The sequence below is a fragment of the Plectropomus leopardus genome, chromosome 3, assembly GCF_026936395.1.
Source record: "Plectropomus leopardus strain MGB_pleo_1.0 chromosome 3, ASM2693639v1, whole genome shotgun sequence".
Classification (NCBI taxonomy): Eukaryota; Metazoa; Chordata; class Actinopteri; order Perciformes; family Serranidae; genus Plectropomus; species Plectropomus leopardus.
Window position 1 is genome coordinate 19,633,257 of NC_142178.1, and position 24,973 is coordinate 19,658,229.

Below are 24,973 nucleotides of genomic sequence, written 5' to 3' on the forward strand. Positions count from 1 at the left end.
AACTTAATCTGTTCAATCTCCCTCAATTCCTGCACCGAGAACATGTGGTGTCTGCAGTGTAGTTGGTTTGCTCACCTCAGAATTTTCTTTTCTTTCTTTTTTTTTTATCTCTACCCTCTGTTTATAAACATGGAAAGAACAAGATGGTTGAAAAACATGGATAATGGATCTGTGAGGAAGCAGGAGCCCGTGGACAAGATATGAACAAAAACTGAGAACGGACCATCCACACGAGAGCGCTGTTCTCACACACACACACACACACACACACACACACACACACACACACACACACACACACACACACACACACACACAGTACTTAAGATGTAATCACAGCATGCCACTTAATGCAATTTATAACTGAGATATCTGGTCAAATATTAACTCACTGCATGGCCTATTTGAATGAGCCCTCTGTATTTTTTTATTCCACTCGCAAATTTAACACAAAATACACAAACTCCTGCAAAATATAATGAAAGCCTGAGCAATCAGTTTGGGACAGATATCGGTTCCTTCTTTGGTAAAGCTTTTGTTATCAGTGAAGTGTTGATTTAAGTGTAAGCCATGAGACAGTAGTGGGTGGTGCTGTCATTTGGTATTACTGTAAGATGTTATTTTGTCCACTTGGCCTTAGCTCATACCTAAAATCACAAGTGACCTACTGGAAGAGAAATGTCAGACATATTTTCTTTAAATTGTCTTTGTCAGTATTAAAATGTTTGTCATGCTTCTGTAGTTCAGCCGCATTTTCATCGGTTGCATTTTGCTTTAACACTGATCAGATCACATATAAGAATGACAGTGTGCATGAGAAAAATCCAAACTATCCTTTATTGACTACACAGGCGTTACAAATTTGTCATTCAGTTTGGGATGAACTTCAACAAAAGCTTTGACAGACAAAAAGAGAAGTAACTGTACACACAACTGTACTATTCCCATGATAAAAACAGACATGGTGTTCGCTCACAATAGGTGTGTATACGACAAAGTTAAAAAGATTCTTCTTTATCTTGCTTAGTTTTTTTTTAGTTTGAGGGTTCAGAACGTGGCACCAGCTTCAGTTTGATTGGTCGTTTTGGCATCAGCAAGCCCTGGATGTCCATCTCTATGGGGATCTGGCAGGAAATTACATGTGAAGAGACAAGAAGTGTCAACAAACAAAAACTGGCAGTATCACAGAGGGCAGAAACCATATGCAAAGAATAGTGTGTTGAGCATGCTATTTTAGCACACACAGTATCACATGTAATCTTGTTCAAACTGTCAGATTGTGACTTTTAATCTTTGAACAGACAGACCTTTACAACACTCATAATCTTTGCCATTATATAACCCTCAACATCCCAGTCACACTGGCAATCAATAAAATTTGTACCGTTTTAATCAGTCACCATAAAAAAGATTATGCACACACAGTAGAAAAGAAAAACCCAATAAAAAGCAGTGTAAAGATGAACTTCTGTGATCTCACCTCAGTCTCCTTGCACACAGAGAAGCTGTACCTCTGCAGAATCTCCACCATCGCCAGTTTCATCATCACCAGAGCAAATCGCATCCCAATGCAGTTTCTTGGCCCTGCTCCAAAAGGCATGTATGTGTATGGATCAATACTCTCTTTGTTTTCCTTGCTGAACCTGGGGGTCGTGCACACACACACACACACACACACACACACACACACACACACACACACACACACACACAAAATAATGTACCATTCACATAAACAAGGCAATGACCTGCAGAACTCAGGTCGTCTCTGTGGCTAGTTTGGTAAACCTAAACATATGAATCCTTTCTATACCTCTCAGGTTTGAACTTCTCAGGCTCGGGCCACACCTCAGAGTCCCGGTGAATAGGCCATGTGGGTACCATGACAACCATATCTTTTGGAATCACAATGCCATTTATCTCAACAGTCGCCTTGGCCACACGTTCCAAACGCGGGGCGATGGGGTACAATCGGAGAGACTCATTGATAACGCTTTCTAGATACTCCATCTGCATCAGAGCCTGGTACTCAACAGGAGCCTACACAAAAACAGACACACATATACATGACAAAACAACCACTCTGTACTATTACATGAAAAATCACGAAAATGTACTTTTACTTTTTATTTTTTTAAAGGAATAAAAATAAAAATTAAAAATTAAAATTTAAGAAAAAACATCCCAAACTTCAAATTAAAAAAGACACACCCAAAAACTCAAATTTAAAGAAAATATAACAAAACACCCCAAAACTCAAAACTATGAGAAAAATAAAACCCTCAAAATGAAACAATGAAAAAAATTAAACTAAAATTAAACTATAAACAATTATAAACAAGTGTTACTCCCCAAAACTCAAAATCACATAAAAAAACACAAAAAACTTTAAATATGTACCAAAATAGCAGGGAATTAATTTCTGTGAATGGAATATTTTTTAATGAACTGATGATAGCTGTATAAACTCTGATTATTTAATTTATAACAAAACATCATATTTTATGAACCCTTTCTTATGTTTTTAATACAAAAAAATGTAACTGAGGCTGTCAGATAAATGCATTGAAGTAAGAAGTACAATATTTACCTCTGAAATGTGGTGGAGTAAAAGTATAAAGAAGCATGAAAAGAAAATACTCAAGTTCAGTACAAGTACCTCAAATTCATGCTTAAGTACAGTATTTTAATAAATGTACTTGGTTACAATCCACCACTGACAACAAGTGCTAAAGGGATACAGTGATGGTTGACAGAGGTACTGAGGTTATAAAACACACAGTTACTCTACTTCATAGGTTTAGCTCAGAAGACATAATACAGTCTGCCTGGTGAATACAAAGCAGCTGGTTGGTTAGCTTTGTGTAGCATAAAGGCTGGATATAGGCAAACTCCATTTTTGTTAACCTTGTTCTGAACTATAATACAGTAGGTAGCTTTTTGGCTGTTAGCTAATAGACACAATGTTGGCGAATAGCTGATGAACTCAAGATGGAATTACGCTTCTTTGAACATACATGTTAACGTCTACGTGAGCCTACGCAGAGTCATGACAACATATCCGAGTGCAGCACAAGGAAGCATTTCATCTTCAAACAGCTGGCAACTGATGACCCATACTACTGAGCTAAAAGAAAACTGAATATCTCACTTTAAGTCATCAGGTGGGCTCTGTGCAACATTAAAAATTGTTTCAATCATGTGTACATAAGCCTGTGGTGCAGGACAGATTCATAAAACCCAGAAATGAGTTAGCACTTTTGCACTTAATTTTCCCTCATCTCAGAGTCAGTGGGTTATTGTAAATGGGTTTTGGGTCGGATGCCTAAAATAATGTCTGTGGTTAACACAAGCTTAAGAGACTTTTGTGTTCCATTTTACAATATAAAATACATTAGTGAGTACCCGAATTGTAAATTTCGAAGACCTTACAAATCTGAAAAACAGCGGCTGTCAACACGTTGCTAAATGAGACTACATAATGCATCCCTATGAACATGGCTTTACAGCCTCATTGTGGTGGTGATGTTAAATCATGTAACTGTGGTGTAGTTCTTTTATGGCCCAACGTTAGCTTTTTACTTCTGGCACTGTATTTGTGCTTTAAAAAATCATAAAGGTTGTGTTAATTTGTGAAGATTTTCTTGCTGAAAAAAATTGCGTTAGTATCCTAAACTTTTCCTTGCCACAGATCGAATTTTCAACAATGTCCAAAATTCTTGTCAAGGGTATGTATGAGAAGTACGGATGTGTCAATTTGTTGTGTAGTTCCTCTGCCCTCAAGTGGACAAAAACCAATAAAAGGAGCTTCAAAGTTATTATTTTTAAGACCTTCCTTTCACCTCAAACGTTCTTCTTTCCCCTTTCCCAACATACCTTGTTAGGGAAGGTGGAGTCAACCTCCTCCTGCAGCCGTTTCATGATGTGCGGGTTTGTTGCCAGATTGTAAGCCAAGAAAGTGAGAGAGCTGCTACTTGTTTCGTAGCCAGCAAAGAGGAAAATCATTGCCTGAGAAAGTATCTCATGATCATTTAAACCTGGGGAGTTAACAAGTAGATATGATTTAGCAAAGCTTGAAGTTGTGCTTTTTGTGTATGTAGAGAGCCTACTGTATGTGTGTGTGTGTGTGTGTGTGTGTGTGTGTGTGTGTGTCAGTCACCTTTTTCTTGTTCCATATTACTGCAGTCATTGTTTTTCTGGGAGTCCATCATCAGCTGAAGGAAATCCACTCGACTCTGAAAGAAGACATAACTGTGAGTAGTTCTGATTTTTTTCTGGATCTGCTGATACATGTATTTGTATCAGACAGCCATACCTGTTGCTTGCTTTGCTCTCGATTAGACTTGATCTTCTGCAGTGCAGCATAGAAAAAGTCTGTGACAGATGCAGGGAAAAAGGAAAACTCCAACCTCTCAAAAACAGGACCCAAAAAGGGGAAGAAAGCTGTAATTAAGCAGAAAGCAACACATTCATCTTTTGGACATCAGACAGACAGGGGCTGTAAACATTGGCAGTGCAGATGTTTATGGTTTTTCCAGCCAGGTGAAGGACAAATTACAAACAGCTGTTTTCCACAGCCATAAAATGAATTATGTACCAATGAGGAGGAAGAGAGGACTGAAAAGATCAAACTTCAGCATCTTCTTGATGTTGGTGACAAAAGGGTCTGCGGGGTTGTTGAGTGAGTCAATGTCGACGCTGAAGGCCGTGCTGGTTACTACATCCATACTGTAAGGCCCAAAGAACCTAAAGAGCAAACAAACACAGCAGAGATGACCTTCATGTTTGTAAAAGGGTTGACTTAATATATTTTCTGGGGTACACTTAAATGAATATGCTGGAGTACAAAATGTCCTCACTCCTTCAGCTCTAAGGGTTCATCCTTGTCTGCTTTCTTCTTCATGCTGCTGACCAGATTAGCAGAGTGGTGTTTCATTATGTCAAACATCTGAGGCACAGACAGGGACAGACAGACAGAAAAAAACAAACTGAAATATTGGACACACAGTACGATACACCAGCACAGAGTTCCTGCTGTTTCTGTTTGTGTTTCTTCTAGATCAGTGGTTCCCAACTGGTTCTGCCACGAGGTCCAGATTTCTCCTTAGTCATTACTTTAAGATCCCCATTTTCTATAAATAACCATATATTCAATTTGATTTTACAAAATGTAAACAGCACATTGACTTAGAACCCAAAGAAATATAGAATATTGCAAGAATAAACAGACAGGCGCGATAAAATAAGAGCTCTGTGCCTAAATTTCACTGTACTTCAAAATAAAGTGTTTTTTTAAAGTGTTTTTTTTTTTGTTAAAATAAAGTGTTTATTTTAACAAAGTTGACACATTTGCGAGTCATTTTTGGGCCACAACCCACCAGTTAGAAACCAATGCTTTAGATCAGTGGTTCCCAACCTGAGGGTCAGTACCCCAAAAAAGGGGTTCTGGGATCAATTTAAGGTGCCATAAGATGATAAATAGTAATAAAGAGAGAAAAAAAGTTTCTGTTAAACTTAATTAGGTTTGTTTTTCTGACTCTTTTCTAATGTTTGCTTTTTTGTATGAAATACTGGATACTTTCCCTCCATCAGGCCTCTAAAAAAGCAAACACGTCCAAACTGAGACCATATCTTGTGCTGAGGGCTGAAAGTAAACATTACATAATTTTCAGGGACCACAAGTAAAACAGGTTGGGAACCATTGTTCTACAAAGAATCTAGTCAAGTTACAACAAAGACCTTGGTTGAACTTGTTTTGTTCAGCATGCAATAAAAACCAGAGGAGGTATTGGGCGTGAGAGGGGATGTACCTCTTTCAGTCTCCCTGAGGTGAAGGAGGGAGAGAGGACACTGCGGATCCTCTTCCAGTGGTCATCCTCAGCGATGGACACGGCATCGTACAGTGGCCCATTCAGACGGAAGTTCTGTAAAAGAGTTAAAAAATACATGCCGATAATGAGGAGACTTTAAGCGGCCACTGTGAGTGATTGAATGTATTATAAAGTAAGCGTGCATACTCTGCGATTGGTGAAGAGAGAGTAACACTCCTTTATCAGGACGGCTTTTATCATGGCAGGATCTGTGATGCACAGCACAGGCTGACGGCCATCAAAAATGCTAAATATGATTAAAAAAAAATAGACAAGAATATGAACAGAAAAATAATAACATCAGGGCAAGATTTTAATGCAGTCATACAAAATTATCATGTAATACAGGCATACAGTACTACAAATAGAGATACTTCATGTTCTCGAAGGACAACGATCAGATATACATTGTATGCATGCAGGAACACACACACACACACACACACACAAACACACACACTGTACAACATGCAGACTTACCCCCATGTTTTCCCATATTTCTTGAAGCAGTCATAGTCAAAGGTAAAGAATCCCTAGGTTTAAGAATAATATTAAACAGATTACAAAATGACCAAATTTCTTAAATCTTTAGTCCACTTTAACATATAGTATACAACACTCTACTGTTGTATTTGAATATGCAAATTATTAACAATAATTGTGTTGAATTCCAAAGGTGGGACCAAGTTATTATTTCCTAAGTCACAAGTAAGTCTCGAGTGTCTGCACTCAAGTCCCAAGTCAAGAGAGGCATGTTTAGAGTCTTAAACTTTGAGTTTCAAGTCCTAATCAAGTAATAATGTGCTTTGCACTAAATGTAATGTCATTTTAACAACGGTGTAGTGATACATTAATTTTACAAAAATCTTGGATTCATTTTAAAAACTATGATTATTTATCTTAACCAAGCAGCAACCTCCAAGGCTGAAAAATGCAAAAGTGGCAAAAACTGCAGTTCCTCGAATGGCCACTTGAGGCTGGCTCCAGAACAGGAAAGTCCCCATAGACCCCCGTGTTAAAATGCCCAACTTAAAAACAGAAATAAACATGTTTACAGCCTGGTACAAAGACAGCTTTGGTCTCTATGGCTAATTTTAACATTCATTCAACTGTGTGGTGGTGATTTTGTTTTTATTTATATGTCACGCATTTACATTTTATTAAGACCCAAAGCTATGTATAGTTAAGAGGGGCCGCTGTGTGACAGGCTGCCTGTGAGGCGGCAACACAGTCTGTCAGTCAGATCAATCCCTTTATCATCCAAAACACCAGCCTCTCTCCCAAATATGGTCACTTTTGGCTCCAAAAAACCAAGATGGCGACAGCGGAAATACCAAATTTGAGGCTTTACAGTGGCACTCTACAAACAAATGGATGACGTCACAGTAGCTATGTTTATTATTTATGCAGTCTATGGTTAAAATGAGTGTGAATGAACTTCATAAAATCATAAAAGGAGTAGAGATGACATTGCTTTTCCATAGCATTTCGCACTATTAACCACAAAAAAAAAAAAAAAGAGAAATTAGTCTTTTTCTGTCCTGTCTGTCATATTTATCTCATCTCATATTGGAAAAAATGTCTATAACTTTCTCTTCTCAAATTGGCTTGGGGGCGAAGGTATCAAGTATTTTCAAGTCAAAAAGCTCAAGTACAAGTGAAGTCACAAATCACTGGTGTCAAAGTCAAGTCCTCCATTTTTTTATTATAAGTCTGACTCAAGCCCAAGTAATATGACTCCAGTCCACACCTTTTAAAAAAAAAAATTCTGAATGATATAGATCTGGAGTCATTACTTGGTGCATATTAACATCATATCAACAGGTTACTCAGTCATCCCAAGCTCTTCATTTCAAAGCTGATACCAAAAAGTTACATAGCTATAAAATAACATTATTTTAAACACTGACATCATAGACATTAGGAAAATGGGAACTTTCATTGCCAAAATGTAATAACACAACTGAGACACTTCCTCTTTTATAAAGGAATTCAACTCTAAACAGGCTATAACAGATACCCTTTTCTTTCCCTTTCCTAGAAAATTTAAAGCAGTGAAATTATTTAGCAAGGAACTATTTTCTACCAGATATTATTCAGTTGTATTTTCTTCTTAAACACAGTCATTAGAAAGGTCAGTGGATTATCCTGAGTAAACAGGACATTCTTTCTGAAAAGCCATGCTTGGGTTTTTCAAATATCATATTTCATAACCATCACCTTCATTCACCTTTTACCTACGAAAAATACTGCTCAAAGCTTAAAAGCTGTAAAACTGTGTGAGGCATCATCCGTTTAGAGATCTAAACTCTACAACTACACCTTTGATGAATACAGTATGTGCACTGTAAAAACATCATGTAGGTTTTTAAACTTTGCCATGAATAACTACAGAGGCATAACATTTAATCAGTAAGCAAAGATTAGATATCGACAAGGCAGAAAAGACTAGTTTCAAACACTTTTATCACTTCTATGGATATTCATTACAAATGTTACTGTTCTCACTTTGCCCTGTTTTTCAGATTGAGATTGAGATTTATTTACTCAGAACCGCAAATTGTGGCATGGTTAACAAGAAGAGATCGTTAGCACAAAATAAGTAATTTAAAGCAGAGAAAACTATTCAAAAGTCACCTGGTTCACATTTTGTCTTTGTTTTATCTATCTACAATAATAATACAAATTTAAACAGGGCTTGTGGTTTAAAAAGTATCCTGGCAGGTGGATCGTCCTATTCTTGACAATGTTTGTGTTTTACATTAAAACTAAATGTGATACTCATCCCCGAGGCAGCTGTCATTACATAAATTACAAATCCATCTAAGCTTTTTCTAAACCTTTGTATCCTCCTGTTACATTCTGCTATTAGAAACTCCAAGATTACAAACAGGTTAGGCTTTCTTCCTATTTTCACAGAGTAGATACTTCTCAAGTCCTCTTTTAATTCACAACACAAGTCACATGAGGACGTGCAACCAAGATATTACACCCAGAACTAACATGCTTAGCTTGTACACCCTCATATAAATCCACAGTGTATGTTCACTAACCTTTCTGTATGCCAGCATAGTGCCGAAAAAGGGGACTGGTGTGGGACCGGGAATGCCCAATTTCTTAAATGTTCCAAAATTCCAGCAGGAATACCTGTAATGTATGAGATGACATTTCATATCATACCTACAACACACAGTACAAATACCTGGGACAAATATTCTGAAACACTCACACAAAAATCAGTGTGATGAGAGCCACCAGGAGGGTCCAGGTCTCAGCTGAGAGGAAGAAGCCCATCTTTGCACCTTTCCTTTCTTTTCTCAGTGGCAGCACAAGATCCACTAAGGCACCAAATCACAGACCAAAGGCTTTTTATCTGCTGCTCTACAAACCTGTTGCGTGAATAAGAAGTGTGTGAGGGTTGAACCAATGACAGGCCAGGGAGTGCCAAGTGAATCATTGACAGGAAAAGACCAAGCAGCATTAATAATTATCATGTTTTATTAACCTCAATTATGATATTGCGTGTGTTAAAAAAGATAGAATGCACGCAAAGCTCATTAAAATATCTTTAAGTAATACAGTCAAGTCTGATACAATTTCAGTTTCTTCTTAGCTCACACTACATTTCCTGGTATTATTACTGAAACACAACCAAGGTACTGAACACATTTTTCCCTAAATGTATGCAGAAACCTGCTCTCAGGTGCGTGGATGTCATATTATTTTATTTAGACATATCTATCTGCAATGTGCTCACATAAAGACATGCCCAGGCAAATACTTAAATGTGTGGGTGGCATAAACTCCAACAGCACTGTTGTTGTGGCTGCACAAGAGGGGAAGTGGCTTAAATGCTTATGTAACGCAGTGAAAACACACCACACCTCCTGGACTTGCAGTCAAGAGTTCAAAGCAGAACTTAGGTCACTTCAACTCGGCTACACAAGAGAGAGCGATGGAGTATCTTCCTTTCTTCTCTTTAGAAACATGGATTCTTATGATCACATTTGTTTGCTTATTTGTAATGTAAGGATCAGAGGTTGATGGTTTTTGTACTACTCACCGAAAGAAGTCAATAAGTTTAGCTTTTTCCTTTTGAGTTAAAGTGTTTGACATTATGTAGCTATGCTTTTCTGTTCTGCACACAGACATGGCAACTGGAATTATGGAATATTTAAAAAGTTGGGGATCCCAGGTCCAAAACCCTTTATGTATTTGGGCTCAATATGCAGACACAACAAGGTATATAAATCCTTATGAATTCTTTTTTAAATATAAATCATCACAATAACTGATATTGTTTAAATCTAAAGCTACAGACTGAGTTGGTAAGTATAGTGAGGATAATCATGTGTTTTGTATAGTGTTGGAAAAGCTTACTTTTCAAAAGGACTAAGTTACCCTCTTAAATATGTAAAGGGGTGTACCTATTTTAATTACTTCATCAAATTTCTGTTAGTTATTACATTTGATTACTTTTTAAATATTTTTCCAGCAAATGCTTTAAACTTGGCAGTAAAGTTGAAAAATGTCCAGAAATATGCTAAAAGACGGCATTCCTGTATGGTGAAAAGATGCAATGCAACAAAATGAACATTTTATTCTACATTTTACTGAAAATAATATATTCAGATGTAACCTAACATTTTGATAGTATTTTTTTTTTATGTAACAGATTATAGTTATATTTATTCTTTAATTTAATTACATGTAATTTGTTATCCTTCGACACTGGTGATGAATAAATGTATGTGTTCTGTGTTCTCAGATTTACTACTTGGACGACAAAGAGTGTGCTCAGAAGTACGGCAAAGTATGGGGGTGAGTAAAGCACTTTAAAGGGTAAGAGATAAGATTATAATTTAATGTTTTGTGGAAAAGGTTGTTTCACTGCTTTTGGGCCTTGAACTTCTCATTTAGTTGCTTGGGTCAGCACTCATGTCATAATGGCAGCAAATATTCTCCAGATATACACTAATTTAAGATATACATTAAATGCCCAAAAAAATAAATGCGTGTTTGTGTACATGTTCAGCACATTTGAGCTCAGGAGGCCCATGCTGGTTGTGATGGACCCTGACATGTTAAAAACCATCCTGGTGAAGGAGTGCTTCAGCTACTTTACCAACCGGAGGGTGAGAACATACTAGACTTACGCTAAACAGAACGCTGTGGTACTACTGTCAAAAATATTGATTTATCAATATTAATTCTTAACATCTGAAACAGTTTCAATGCTAATTTTTTAAGGTATGAACACACCAGTTGCATCTCTCAATCTCGCATATTGTTAATGTTTACTGCAGTAAATATATATATATATATAGATAGATAGATAGATAGATAGATAGACAGATAGATAGATGAATGATAAATGTCTCCCCTTTTGTTCATTAGGTGTGGCGTTGAATAATGGCCAGAGAAGTGTTTTTGCAAGACATTATGACATCACAGTGAAGCTGACCTTTGACCTTTTGGATATAAAATGTTATAACTTCAACATTACATTTGTCTGAAAACTTGTCATCATTAGCGTATGAATTCTTGAGTTAGGGCTAGAAACATGTTTTGTGAGGTCACAGTCACCTTTGACCACCAAATTCTAATGAGTTAATCGCAGAGTCCAAGTTTGTGCCAAATTTGAATAAACTGAATGAATAAATTCACAGTGACCTTGACCTTTGACCACCAAAGTCTAATCAGTTCACCATTGGGTCTCAGTGGATGTTTGTGCCAAATTTGAAGACATTTTTTCAAGCTGTTCTTAAGGTATTGTGTTCACCAGAAAAAGACTCAAGAGGTCACAGTGACCTTGACCTTCAACCATCAAAATCTTATCAGTTGGGCATTTGTGCCAAATTTTAAGAAATTCACTCGGTTCATGAGAACGGGAAATATGGACAACCCCAGAACATAATTCCTCTGGCCATGGCTTTCGCTTGCGTGGAAGCACACAAAAATTGGGAACCACTCGTTAGTCTTAACAGCAGCAGGATGGTGTACGTGTGAATAAAAAAATAATCACTGTAGTGAAGAACATGCCACCCTGTGCAAAGGTGTGGCTCATATTGTGTGTTTAAAAATTATTTGACAACAATGAAGCTCAATGGCAAAGAGGAAAAAATTATATGAGGCTGTGGCTGTACAGACAACACTTGTTATTAAGATTAATTAATTGCGGGTTGATCTCATTATGAAATTGGTTGACAATAAGAAAAAACAAAACGGCTTTAGTGCTTATTGCCATTTAAAGTGCTCCAGCTGCACTTGCAAATTCTTTATTCAGGGTTTGACTATCACACAAACACACACATAATGACCGCTGTGCCGCTTCAGAACTTGCGCCTGAATGGAGACCTGTATGACGCAGTGTCTGTTGCTGAGGACGGTAACTGGAGACGGATTCGTAACATCCTCACCCCCTGCTTCACATCTGGCCGTATAAAAGAGGTAAGAGTTGTCCACTTTCTTTAACTCACATTTGGACAGACAGTAGTTATGCTTGTGTTCATTTCTTTTTTTTTCTTTGTCTAAGATGTTCGACCTCATGAAACATCATTCTCGCAAGCTGACAGCCAGAATGCAGTCCAAGGCGCACAATAGGGAAGTTATTACTGTAAAAGAGTGAGTAATGCCAACAATGGTTACTGACTGTGACATGAATCAAACCTAGTATTGCTTTTTCTGCACCCTCACAGAGGGCTTCTGCTTTTTCATGACATCAGTCATGAAAAAAACCCAATTGTACTGCTTAGTGAGCGTCAGAGCTGTTGGTAGGCAGGTTTTGACAGACTTTCAACTTATCCCCCTCAGCATTTCAAAATGGCATAATTGTTGGTGCCACTCTCACTTTCCATCTTACTTAGAGCCGAGAAACAACCACAGTTTTCATAGTTCATTTGGTTGTTCCACCATTCGCCGTTTCAACTAGTGAGGATAGTGATATCAATATTTTCTTCATAATAAGTTTGGTTAAGTAATGAGACAAAACAAAAACTTGTCTATTTCCACTTTAAACAATTCCTTCAACAAATTACAAATTGCGTTTTCCCAAATAGCTCTTGGTTGCTATCCCCAGTTATTAAAAAGATTCAGTACAAGTTCTTTGCAGTAACTATCACCAATTGTTGAAATGGCGAATGGTGGAACAACCGTGTTAACAAAAACGAAATTACTGTAATGACCGATTTTGTGAGATCGGTTTATCTTTTCTATTATATTCTATTTCAAATGTCAAGGTTTATACTATATATTGTATATTTGTGATGCAAATTACAATGTTTCCTTAGTGGGTGCAATATTGGCATTTACTCTCCTTGTAAGAAATTATGTTTGTCAACATTAATGGATGCGCCCAGCCGAAATTTCCTACAGACAGTAGAGCAAACATGATGTTTGACCTGTGGCTCCGCTTTGAACCACTGATGATTCGTATGTTTGTATTCCAGCTTTTTTGGAGCCTACAGTATAGATGTTATTGCGAGCAGTGCATTCAGTGTGGATATGGACTCCATCAACAACCCCTCAAGTCCCATGATCACCCACGCCTCAAAGCTGTTCAGACTCTCCCTCCCTCTTTTCTTTTTCCAAGGTAGATCGCTGCTTTTCTATGACACCCTTCATTCTTTAAATTGATGTAAACCAGATATGTTTTGCAACCAAAATAAGAACTGTTAATCCCCTTTTCCTTCTCAGGGTTTTTCCCCATATTTCTTCCTCTCTTGGAACTGCTTGGTTTCTCCTTGTTCCCTAAGGATTCTACGAATTACTTTAAAAAGTTTTTGGACAAAGTCAGAGCGGAACGCAATGAGAGCTCACACAAGGTCTGAACAAAACACACAACTAAGGGTGGGCAATATGAATGAAGTCTTACATCATCATAGACATATACTGTATACTGTGTATCAACATTAAAAACATTTACAGAGTTTCAATAGAAAAATAATTAACAGAAAACTGACTTGACAATTTCACCTCGAGATCCATATTATGGCTGTTGTGGAGCTTTAAATAGTCCACAGACTTCTATGGGAGCCTTGAGAGGCAAGTGAAAATAGAAATTTGTTGATCCATTTTCTTAGTCTGACCTATTTTTTCTGATGTGTTTATGCCTAATGAACAGGTGTACGAGAAAAATAAAAAAAATGTATCCAAGTTCCTTAAATTTTGTTAACTGTAAAGAAGATGTGAAAACTAACTTTTTTTCCTAAGATGACGGGTAAAAAAAGGTTGGCAGATAATTTTTTTTTTTTTTTTTGTTTTACCAATGTTGGCCAACCTATGTTAGTTGCTCATTGCACACAGAATCAATTAAAAAAAATTCTTCTTATCAGCTCTAAAGCACTACATGGGCTGCCTTACTTTATATTTCTGAATTACTATGTCCCCTAGCCATGGTGAGATCATTGAGGTTTGCTGACTGAGGAAATAAAAATCCGGAAATGAAGGCTTAAAACTAAAGGGGACTGCGCTTTTGCAATACTGGCTTCCACCCACTGGAACCACCTTGCCTTAGTTTTAAAAATGCAGAGTCAGTCAATTGTTTTAAACTCACTTTTTGTGTGAGCACTTTGTTCTGTAACAGGTCATTGCCATCTTCGTAGTTTTCACTGTTTTGTGTGTTTAAATTCAACATTTGTACAATTTACACTGTACAGCATCTTTTAACTCTGGTTTCGAAAAGCACTTTCTGATTATAGCTTACTTAATTACTTACTTAGGTGCATATGTTGTATGTTAGCAAGTTATGTAACATTACTGTTGTGTCTTTCTTTTGGACAGAAATATATTCTAACATTTTATGACAGTAATGTTACATAACTTATTTGCACATAATATATGTAGCTTGTGTTAAGAGAATGGACAAAGTAAAATTCATCTGGAAGAAAACAGGAATGCTTTAAGTCGTACTTAGAATTAGCGTAGTAGAGCAAATCTGCCTCTTACGGCCTTTTAACCGGTTTTCTCAACATCAAATTCTCATCAGCTCATCACTGAGTCTAAGTGAAAGTTTGGATCAAATTTGAAGAAATTCTCTCAATGTGCTCTTGAGATATTGCGTACACAAGAATAAGATGAATACAAAGTCACTGTAAACTTGACCTTTGACCACCAAATTCTGATTAGTTCATCCTTGAGTCAACTCAAACGTTAAAATGTGCGTGCATACATATAGACAGACGTACGTACGGATGGACGGACGGACAGACTGAAAACATAATGAGTCAGGCCTTGGCTATCGCCAGTACAGAGGCATAAAATTGATTATGATCGTGTCAAAAAATAAACAAACAAAAAAAAATAAAAATCACTTCCCAAAAGGTTTTTTCACCCATTTCCTCAGATGACAAAAAAATAATCTAGAAAAATCTTCCCCTCACAAAACTTATTTTTTCACCTGTTTCATAGATGCAAAAACATATTTAAGGAACTTAGATCGATTATCTTTCCAAGACCCTTTTTTCACCTGTTTTTGGATCATAAAAAACAGGGGAAAAACCATCCCAATCAGACTTAAAAAAGTAGCACTGGAATGTTTTTTTGACTTGCCTCTCAGGGTATCTGTAAACGTCTTGTCTGTGTTGGCTCAAAAAGTTAATTCTTGACCTCAGAACCATCGGCTGACAAAACAATCTCACCTCAAAGTCCATTTTGTAGCTTATCTGGAGCTTTCCATCATATCACATGATCTTCAACATTTATATTGTTTGATGATCAATAAAAGGTTATTTGGAAGACTCCATTTGCAGCTAAAGACCATGTGATATAATGGAAAGCTCCCAATCGGATACTGAATTGAGGAGAGATTATTTTGTCAACCGCTTCAAAGGTAAAACATTTTTTTTAAAAACACACCATGTATATTGATGAATTAACTTTTGTGGTTTGATCCCGGGAATGAAATGCCCGACAAATAAAATTGCTACACCACATTTACAGAACACAAAAATCCAATGCTCATGCATTTGCAACATAAAACTAAACAACAAATCTCCGTCATCAGAGTTGTGCAGTAAACTGTCATACACACAAACACACAGAGCGAAAACACGCATGCTAATTATTTGATCCGTCTTCAGAATTCCAGAGATATCCTTCAAAATATGATCAACTCTCAGACTGTCGGTGAACCCAAGAAAGACAAGGAGAATAATGGTAACTGCACAGAGACATCCCACACATACAGAGACGCACAAACGTCCTCTAACAGGAATTCACACAAATGGTCTTGACGCCTCTTCTCTTCTCACTCCCTGCACATGCGTCCTGCATGTCCTGACAGGTCTAACTGACCATGAGATCTCATCTCAAGCCACAATATTTATGTTTGCTGGTTATGAGACGAGTTCCATTACTCTCACTTTCTTGGCTTACAATTTGGCGAGAAATCCTGAAGTCATGAAACGGCTGCAAGAGGAGATAGACGCCACTTTCCAGAATAAGGTAGCACATAAGTTCTGGTACATAAGTCATTCTGTGCTATCTATTTCATTGATGAAACAAAATCTGAATTTGTGTTTAATCAAACTATGATTTGTAACTCTTTAGGGTGATGTCCAGTATGAAGCTCTGATGCAGATGGAGTACCTGGACTGTGTCTTTAATGAATGTCTAAGGTAATGAGCATTTTCCTGCACCGGTTGGTGATAACAGTCAAAAATGTAAACATGCTCAGGTTCAGCAGGTTAAGCTTACCACGGTTGCCATCTTACTTCAGCGTGTTAGCAGTGCTGGGCATAGCACATTTGGCATCTGAACACCAGCTTCATATTTGACGCAGAAGCGCGCCAGATTTACTGTAGAGTGCTGCCAACTTCCTTTCAGCGCCCATGTTGAGCTGGATATGCCACAGCCCCAAATTCCACAGCAGTTTATTAGTTTTGGCATTTGGTCTATTTTTCGACATGCTGCGAGAGAATCTAGCAGGAAAAGACACTAAAAATGTATTATAAATGGTATATAGGCTATGTTAGATATGACGTGAGTGATTTGATTATGATAAAAGTGAAAAATAAAATATGCATCCCATGCTTCCACTGCCCCCCTCGAAAAACTGTATTATATTATTAGTAGTAGCAGTAGTATTTGTTGTAGGCAAGGCAAACATATTTATACAGAACATATCATACCCAAAATCAAACCAAACTGCTTAACAGATCAATAAAATCAAGTCAGAGCTCATTTTAGCCTAATCACAATGGTTTTTTTTTTATATTCATTGCTTATGTTATTAAAAAGGACAAGAACCCATGACAAGTCAACATAAAGAAACCTTGTAGCTAATAAACAATATGAATATTTGAAAAAATGTATAAAAAAAAATATATGGTATGAGAAAACGTTTTCTTGTTTTGTTGTTTTCTGTTTGTTTTCCACTTTGCCATTTTACTTATATTTTTTAATGATTATTTTGAATTGGAGTGGGGATGCCCTCCCTCTGTATGTTGCTTACAGGAAGAGTTACCAATGCGTGTTGGCATACTAATATTTGCTAATTAGAACTACAAACGAATAACAGCAGAGATCTATGGGGATGCCATTTATATTGCAGGTATTTGATCAGAAACCAGAGTCTAGACCAAACCACTGCCATCTCTGGATGGAAACAGCTGCTAAAAAAAAAAGAAAACAGTGCATCTTTCAACAGGAGTTACGCTTATACTTTTTAAACACTACTACACAGACTTAAAAACCTACCCTGTTATTTGAACAATAGCAAATATCACAAATTCTGTGTGTGTTTCAACAATACATACTGTATTTATAAGGTTGACTTTTTACTCTGACAAAAGTATGTTTATTTTTTATTCTTGTTTTGGTCAACAGGCTTTACCCTCCAGCTGGACGTTTTGAACGCGTCGCCAAAGAAACTGTCAAGATCAATGGAATCAAAATCCCAAAAGGCATGCCGGTTATAATTCCAGTGTACGCTCTGCACCACGACCCCGAGCTGTGGCCAGAGCCAGAGGAGTTCAAACCTGAAAGGTAGCCACCAGAGTGTATGTGTGTGCAGTATTTGTGTGTGCTGCAAAACTTTACTCAAGGTATAAGCTGCAGTAATTCTCCACAGCAAGTTTTGAGAACTTAACAGTGCAAATTAATTGTTTTGGTCACCCAGACAGCTTTGAATGATTCATAATGACTTAATTACTCTGGTCAGTGAGCTCCAAGAAATTTGGGAGTGATGTCGCACAGAGAGTGGGGCATGCTTTAATAATGTTAGTACTTTGTCCTAGTTTTGTCCATGAGATCCTTCAAAGCTTTAATCATTTGTTCAGTCCTGTGAAAAAAAATAGTATTTTATGTAATACAGTGCTGAAATTCTATTTTCTTTGCTGTTGTATGATTGTTTTTCAAGATTCAGTAAACAGAACAAGCAGAACATCAACCCATACACTTACCTGCCATTTGGGGTTGGGCCGAGGAACTGTTTGGGGATGCGATTTGCTCAGGCGATGGTTAAACTGGCCTTGGTGGAAGTTCTGCAGTACTACAGCTTCTCCGTCTGTGCAGAGACAGAGGTGATTATATTTAATAAATAGGTCAACGTGATTGCTTTTACATAATACAAACACAATTTGATTTGTAATAAAAAGAGGGATACAGAAAGACGTACATTTCAACTGCTAAACTGCCTCATTATGTGGTTTAAGAAATAAAGAAAATTAAGTTGTTTTTTTAATAAGACACTCGAAGAGCTGGATTTACATTAAGAAAGAGCACAAGTGTCTGATTTAGTGTATTTGTCTGTTCCACAGATCCCTTTGGAACTGGACCCTGCAGGGCTCGTTGGACCCCTAAAACCAATCAAACTAAGGCTGGAGACACGTTTATCAACCTCAGGAAATGAGGACAAGTCCAACTAGGAAACACATCCATCAAGGCTGCATTAAATTTGTAGTTTAAGTGACAAAAACGCTACTTAAAGTACACTATCTAAGTTTCTAATCTGTATCAGAAGTTTGTGTTCTGTCCTAAATCTGAGCAGACACAGTGATGTGTCATGTTGACTTTTGGAAATCATAACTCTAATTTATCTGCGCATTGTGTTCATGAAAAATGTAAATGATGGTCCAATCCTAACACATGTACAAGTGTTTAGAGCAGACAGTTTAACACAAACTCATATCTATTTGCAATTGTGATCATGTCTGAGAAATTTAGGAAACTAAAGTTCAGCAGGACACACCACAAGCACATGGAAACAAGTAGATCACAGAAAGGAGGAGTAATGAACCTGGGGATTATTTTATCTGTGAAGTGATGGTGCTAATTGCTGAGTCATGCAATAGTCCAAGCTCTTAAAGTAAAGAGTAGAAAAGCACGTAAAATATGTTAAATAGTAACAGGATGACGAAGATTACCTATTGCTTAATGACCACAAAAATACAGTAACACCTGTGTGACGCAATGCAATATCCCATCCATAAATACTCTCATTAAATATTCAGTTTACTGCTGCTTTGAGTCATCTAGGTCAGTGGTTCAGTTGTATGACGCTGCAGTGTTGTATTGCACCATGTTATGTGGCTTTTCTACTATTTTCATTCAGCTGATCTATAAAGGAGCAAATTAGCATGTTTATGAAACAAACGATGCACTGGAGTTTAATGTACGTGTTCTTTTTTTGTCTGATCACTCGGTGTAAAAAGGTGTGATTCAAAAGATGATACTGACTCTGGTAGACAACGTCCCTCAGAAGTCCTCAGTCCCAAGTCTTGAAGCGCTGACGACCACAGCTCGGCCATCCGTCATCCTCAGCCTGGACTTTGGACTAGAAATCAAGAACCTGTCTTGGGCCATATGAGGACTCATGGGGGGTTACAGTTACATAAATACAGTCTTAAAACATGTCAAACTCCAACACATTACAGGAGAGGAATCCAGATTTTGAGATACAACAATCCAGCCAGTTTTGCTAAATGTGAGGCAGTAATAATAATAATAATAATAATAATAATAATAATAATAATAATAGATTGTATTTATAACACACTTTACATTTAGCAAAATCTCAAAGTGCTATAATCTCAAAGTGCAGTGATAGCAGAGTGACATGCTGATATGGCACCTACTTTATGCACAAACATCTGACTCACGCAGTCACAAGTCTGCTGCAGGTGTGTCAAACTAGTGTTCACTGTTGTTTGTGTGGTTGCGTAATATTCTACAATCAAGGGCAAACTTTACCCGCATTACTGCAGTTGCTCAAGAGCAATTAATAGATATACTATAATGAAATTGTTCCTCCAATAGGACTCACACATAAAGGGGTGTTCGGAGTTCCCACACATTTTCATGGATAAAATTCCAAAACTTTTCCATAACTTTTCAAGGACCCATTATATATATATTTTTATTTCCCACTTGCTCAAGAGTTTTTTAAACATACCAAATCCCTTACTCTATCCAAGAATAATTTCAGTGAGCTGGTATGAATGAAGAGAGAAATGCAATGTGGGCAGAAAATGAACCCATGTGATGGTGAAAAAAAAACCTCACATAGACGCATATTAGAGCTGTTACTTCAACAGCAACAGAAATTAAATTTGGCATTATGAAAGAAAAGTTACACTGCTTTGAAGGTTGCCCGCGGAACATTACTATAACCATTTTATCACACACATTTTTTTCCAAAACATTCAATATTGTTTTTTACTAATTCAATGACTTTTCCAGGCCTGGAAAATGTGACTCCATGATTTCACCAGGTTTTCCATGACTGTGGGAACCCTGGGTGTTGTGTAAAGTTTAAATTTATAGCTACATAAAACTATAAACTATAAATATATAAAACATATCAACTTAGCTCTGTGACACTGATTTTTTTTTCCTGGATCGTGAACTATAACCAGAGTTCATGCTGATGTTTGTGTAAGATCAGTAAGGCGTTTCCAATTATCCATCCACTTATGTCACCTTTTCAAACAGTCTTGGCGGCTCAACAGTAAACACATATGGCCACGCAGAGCGAACACAATCACAAAAAAAAGAGATCAATCAATGCCACATTTGATCATTGCATAACCTTTGGGCAAATCCATAAATGGACACAGTTTCAGCTTAGAGGTAGAGTACTTCATGGAAAAAAAAAAACCTCCCAGGAGTTTTACAAACACCTCCACAGTTCTGACTAGAAAACAGATACAACTTATCTTCACAATAGATCTGTTAAATGTTTCAGAGATATTTCTTGGCGTGTTTGGGAGAGAGGGCTTGCAGGAAAGTCACTGTGAGCAGGTGTCAAAGATAAAAAGAGGCACGAAAGTCTCTTTCCCAGTTCTTATCTTTTTGCTCCTTTCTCCTACTTTCTTCCTTCCTCTGTCCTCTTCCTCCTCTCTCCTCTCTGTCCCTGGATGGTGGTTTCACTGCGTCACAATCCCTGGGTCGGAAGTGAGTGACTTTGGCTCTTTTCATCTGTCCGTACCCCAGGCCTTTCTGGTCTCTCTTCAGCACAGTTGGCACCGGCTGTTTAGGCCCCTCTCCCTCCGGCCCCAGTCCTGTCCCTGGCTTCCAGCCGCAGCGAACCATCATCTTGTAGCTGTTGCTGGACGGGGGGAGGCAGTAGTAGGGGGTGGGTGGAGCTCGCCGCAGACTGAACTGATGTAGAGTGGAGGAGAGATGTGATGACAGGCTGCTGCTGTACTCGCTACGACACACATCGCACCACTGAGGCCGTGGGACACTGAGGACAAACAGAAGGAGAAATATTAAATGAATAGATTCATATTTGTCTTAAAACCAAAGTCAGGGGCCAATATGTGCATTAACGCAGCTTTTGCATGTGCACTAATTTGTCCTGGCCGATAAAGGATCCCTCCTCCACAGCGTGAGGCTTCAGCTGTTTAAGTCAAAGCAAGCACTGATTTCTTAAAATTAATGTTTTTAGCTTGAAATTCCCGCTTTGTGTTTCTTGTTGCAGTTGAACAACAAACCAAAATGAACAAAAAGAAGATGTTTATAAAAAAGTTGCAATCTTGGAAGATATCCACTTGTTTTTTTTTTTTGTTTGGACAGCTTCAGTTAAGTTTTATATACAGCAGATGATATGTGCACAAAATTAATCCGACTTTTGAGTGATCTCACATATTGTATCATTTTCTATTTGTACATTATGGTTTAGTATACTGATGTTTGAAGCTTCTCAAACAGAATACAATGACGATTAGATGTCGTATATACTGTGTCAAATTAGTGTGTAGTATGATTTTGGGACACAGCTTATATGTGACATCTCGGCCACTCTAAAAAATTTAGGATGGGACATTCTTGGTGCATGAAGTCATGTGACCTCATGTTATTCGCACTGTAGCTCCACCAACTGTCAACCTGAGCCGAGGAGCATTTGATAAATTTGCGCAAGGTCTTAAGTGTTGTTCATTCACCAGTGATTCAGTGTTTCTAATGAGCAGTTTTGTAAAAACCAGTTTCTTTGTTACTTGTGCTTCCAATAAAATCTTTCAAGGCGAGGTCCTGTGTTTTGTCAGCATACATGTCAGCTGACAAGTAATTATACTTTTCAACTGTAAAAATGTTGCACTCAGCACACATATCTTTGGAATAATTCTCAAATAACCTAATTTAACTGAAAACTATCAAAACTGTTCAGTTAAAAATATATCAATATACCAATGAGTAATCTGTTTTGTTTTTACTGTCAAATATCAATATCTGCTTCAAAAATCCAGTACTTTTCTGGCTCCAACATTTGATTATTTCTCTGTATTGCATTGGTGGACAGAGTGTCCCCTGTTTTACTGGTGGTTCCCAGTGAATAGATGAGACGGGGGTTGGCAAGAGTAAACACACAAAGTGGAAACTGAGAGCAACACACAGGCAGACAGCACTGCATGCGTAATAGTAGTTTGCAATACATTATTTAATTCTGGGTATTTATTGCATCCCCGTCAGAGATAACAAATACATTATAATGTTGACCACCTCTCTCAAACTCCTGCTGCAGGCTCACCTTTCAAATTTTAATGCAACATTTCAGTGGATAGTGTGGGAAATTTTGGAAAATTGCAGCTCAGCCATTTATCAGATGAAGAAATGTTTCCGAGTGTGCTAACCTTCTATCAGATTGTGTCTCTCTCTGAGTAGTTCGCCCGTAGCTCTCCAACTCCTCCAAAACCTCATTGTTGCCCGCTGAGGAAAAAAAACAGATGTGGATGAGTTCACTGACTTCACTGTACACATACACAGTAATTTAGAATTGCTAATAAAAATGTGGGATTATACCTTCCAGTGCGAGGTCTTTGGCATCCCTGCCCTGTGTATCAACCACTCCGACCCAGGCTGCTCCGTGCTGCAGCAGAAGCCTCACTGCAGCTCTTTGTCCTGACCAACTTGCACACATCATCGCTGTCCAAAAATAAGTGTCCTGCAGGGGAGGCAGTCAGGATTTAATACATCAATAATATTTATATAAATTACAAATACACTGTACAGTAATGTACCTGGAAGTTGATGTCCACCCCCTTTGAGAGCAGGTCTTTGAGACCCGAGACGTCTCCCTCATGTGCACATCGCAGAAACCTGAGCCCCAGGAGCTCCGTGGACCTTTCTGAGTTGCTGGTCTCTCTACCTGAGCTGCCTTCACTTCCACCTCTACTCTCTCTTTGCACCACAGAGTCTGTCTGACCCAGCTGCATCTCTGCAGCCCTGGCTCTCCTCCTGACTCCTCTACTGGACTCCATGCTCCTCCGTTTATTCTGATGCTCTCTGCCAGGCTTTTTATTGCAAACTGCACTTCTTGATTCATCTTGGGCCTTATCATCTTTCATTAAATGTTCGTAGAACTGCCTGACCTCTTCTCCATTAAGTGTATTGTTTGTTTTAGAGCTGGACTGGTCGGTTGTTTCAATGCTGAAAACGTCCTGCCCGCTGGCAGGAGTAAAACCTAAAGCAGCCATAAGGAGTCAACGTAGCTTCAGATGTGGCAGGCTGAAAATTTGATTATGATTTCTAAGAGAGTCCGTCTGGGTAAAGCACTCCTGCGTTGAAAAAGGAAAGCTGTGTGCTCTTGCTATGGCAGCATGTTGTCAAACTGAAAATCATTAGTGTTCCTCTTTTAACATTTATTTATCAGTATCTCAACTGAACTATGTAGTACATTAACTTAGCGAAACGGACGAGTGGTTGTTTACTTCTGCAGCGTCATTTTATAAATTATAATCAGTCAAATATATTTACAATGCGTGCAAGTCAGTCTTAGAAAATAAGTTAGTTAGCTCAGAGCTAACAGCTATCAAGCTTTAGCCTTGGTTACCATTAGCATTTAGACATGCGAAACCGTCTTAATTTAAAATGACCCAAGGCACCAAACTCAGTAACATTACCCAACATAACGTCGCTTAAAAACATTCTCCAGACGACAATGTAAAGGCGGAAAAACACCGACTTGTTTCTTTAATAATGCGACGCTACTTCAGGCTTCAGGCTAACGTTACCGTCCTTCTTCCTCTGTTAGTAAACAGAACTTCTTCCGCGCAGCTTCATGGCTAACAGAGAGTGCTGCCCCCCACCGGGCCGGAGGTTTCCTGCTCCTGATGGATAAATTGATACTGACATTTACTCAAGTACTGTAAGTACAAATTTGAGGTAGGCCCCACTCATACTTTACCTTAGCATTTTCTTTTCATTTCTCTCTATAACTTTGCTCCACTACATTTCAGAGGGACATATCATACAGTCTGTTTTAGGGGTCGACAGATTATCGGCCTGGCTGTTTATCAGGGTTTGACATTTTGCAGATTGTCTCCGCAAAACAGTAAGTGCCAGCATGGGAGGAAGTTTTACTTTGTAAAACCTCTGGGAGGTATTTTTATTTAAATTCACTTGACTTGCTGTACATGATGTTGAACGTGCCAGTTTTGATTAAGCATTTATTAAAGGCATTTAAACAAAGTTTTGTGTTGGAGTTTGTTATATTCCAAATTTTAAATACTGACAGAAAGATTTTCATTTTTATTGTAAACGCATATCAGTAACGAATATCGGTTATCAGTCTCATTAACTTCTAATAATCTGTATCGGCCCTGAAAAAACAATATCGATCGACCCTTAGTCTATAATCCTACATTTATCTGATAGCTTAAGTA

The 24,973-nt window shown here is 37.9% G+C and overlaps 3 protein-coding genes across 6 annotated transcripts; 1 reads left to right on the top strand and 2 right to left on the bottom strand.

Moving 5' to 3' along the window:
• Nucleotides 1-814: 814 nt before the first annotated feature.
• LOC121941720 (cytochrome P450 3A40-like) lies at nt 815-9,254 on the bottom strand. The gene is made up of 13 exons (XM_042484574.2): nt 9,100-9,254; nt 8,924-9,017; nt 6,351-6,403; nt 6,018-6,117; nt 5,811-5,924; nt 4,860-4,948; nt 4,598-4,746; nt 4,316-4,443; nt 4,160-4,235; nt 3,877-4,037; nt 1,814-2,040; nt 1,481-1,643; nt 815-1,124 (listed from the first exon to the last, which is right to left on the bottom strand). Exons 1-13 carry the CDS (start codon nt 9,162-9,164, stop codon nt 1,035-1,037), a joined length of 1,509 nt encoding a protein of 502 aa, XP_042340508.2. The 5' UTR covers nt 9,165-9,254; the 3' UTR covers nt 815-1,034.
• A 490-nt stretch (nt 9,255-9,744) lies between these two features.
• On the top strand, nt 9,745-19,463 carry LOC121941722 (cytochrome P450 3A30-like). 4 transcript variants are annotated; one of them, XM_088075833.1, is made up of 14 exons: nt 9,745-9,896; nt 10,019-10,112; nt 10,639-10,691; nt 10,906-11,005; nt 12,207-12,320; nt 12,406-12,494; nt 13,319-13,461; nt 13,566-13,693; nt 15,950-16,025; nt 16,153-16,313; nt 16,419-16,486; nt 17,697-17,855; nt 18,229-18,391; nt 18,629-19,463. In XM_088075833.1, exons 1-14 carry the CDS (start codon nt 9,826-9,828, stop codon nt 18,734-18,736), a joined length of 1,527 nt encoding a protein of 508 aa, XP_087931959.1. In that variant the 5' UTR covers nt 9,745-9,825; the 3' UTR covers nt 18,737-19,463. The 4 variants fall into 4 exon arrangements, with proteins under 4 accessions (XP_087931959.1, XP_087931961.1, XP_087931960.1 ...); XM_088075834.1 differs by having other exon boundaries at nt 9,798-9,896; nt 9,994-10,112; XM_088075835.1 differs by lacking the exon at nt 10,906-11,005 and having other exon boundaries at nt 9,746-9,896.
• Nucleotides 19,464-20,212: 749 nt separating this feature from the next.
• gpank1 (G patch domain and ankyrin repeats 1) lies at nt 20,213-24,357 on the bottom strand. Its single transcript, XM_042484575.2, has 4 exons — nt 23,330-24,357; nt 23,112-23,253; nt 22,943-23,018; nt 20,213-21,555 (listed from the first exon to the last, which is right to left on the bottom strand). The coding sequence occupies exons 1-4, from the start codon at nt 23,783-23,785 to the stop codon at nt 21,114-21,116; spliced, it is 1,116 nt and encodes a 371-aa protein (XP_042340509.2). The 5' UTR covers nt 23,786-24,357; the 3' UTR covers nt 20,213-21,113.
• Between the last annotated feature and the right edge of the window lie 616 nt (nt 24,358-24,973).

Excerpts from the sequence above, each read along its gene's own strand:
- LOC121941720 (XM_042484574.2), bottom strand. The coding sequence starts at position 9,164 with ATGGGCTTCTTCCTCTCAGCTGAGACCTGGACCCTCCTGGTGGCTCTC. Across the intron at positions 4,747-4,859 it reads GAACCCTTAGAGCTGAAGGA|GTTCTTTGGGCCTTACAGTA; the intron begins GTGAGGACATTT and ends TTTGCTCTTTAG. Across the intron at positions 4,038-4,159 it reads TAATATGGAACAAGAAAAAG|GTTTAAATGATCATGAGATA; the intron begins GTGACTGACACA and ends TTAACTCCCCAG.
- LOC121941722 (XM_088075833.1), top strand. The coding sequence starts at position 9,826 with ATGGAGTATCTTCCTTTCTTCTCTTTAGAAACATGGATTCTTATGATC. Across the intron at positions 11,006-12,206 it reads GCTACTTTACCAACCGGAGG|AACTTGCGCCTGAATGGAGA; the intron begins GTGAGAACATAC and ends GTGCCGCTTCAG. Across the intron at positions 16,314-16,418 it reads ACGCCACTTTCCAGAATAAG|GGTGATGTCCAGTATGAAGC; the intron begins GTAGCACATAAG and ends GTAACTCTTTAG.
- gpank1 (XM_042484575.2), bottom strand. The coding sequence starts at position 23,785 with ATGGCTGCTTTAGGTTTTACTCCTGCCAGCGGGCAGGACGTTTTCAGC. Across the intron at positions 23,019-23,111 it reads CAAAGACCTCGCACTGGAAG|CGGGCAACAATGAGGTTTTG; the intron begins GTATAATCCCAC and ends TTTTTTCCTCAG. Across the intron at positions 21,556-22,942 it reads GAGACACAATCTGATAGAAG|TGTCCCACGGCCTCAGTGGT; the intron begins GTTAGCACACTC and ends GTTTGTCCTCAG.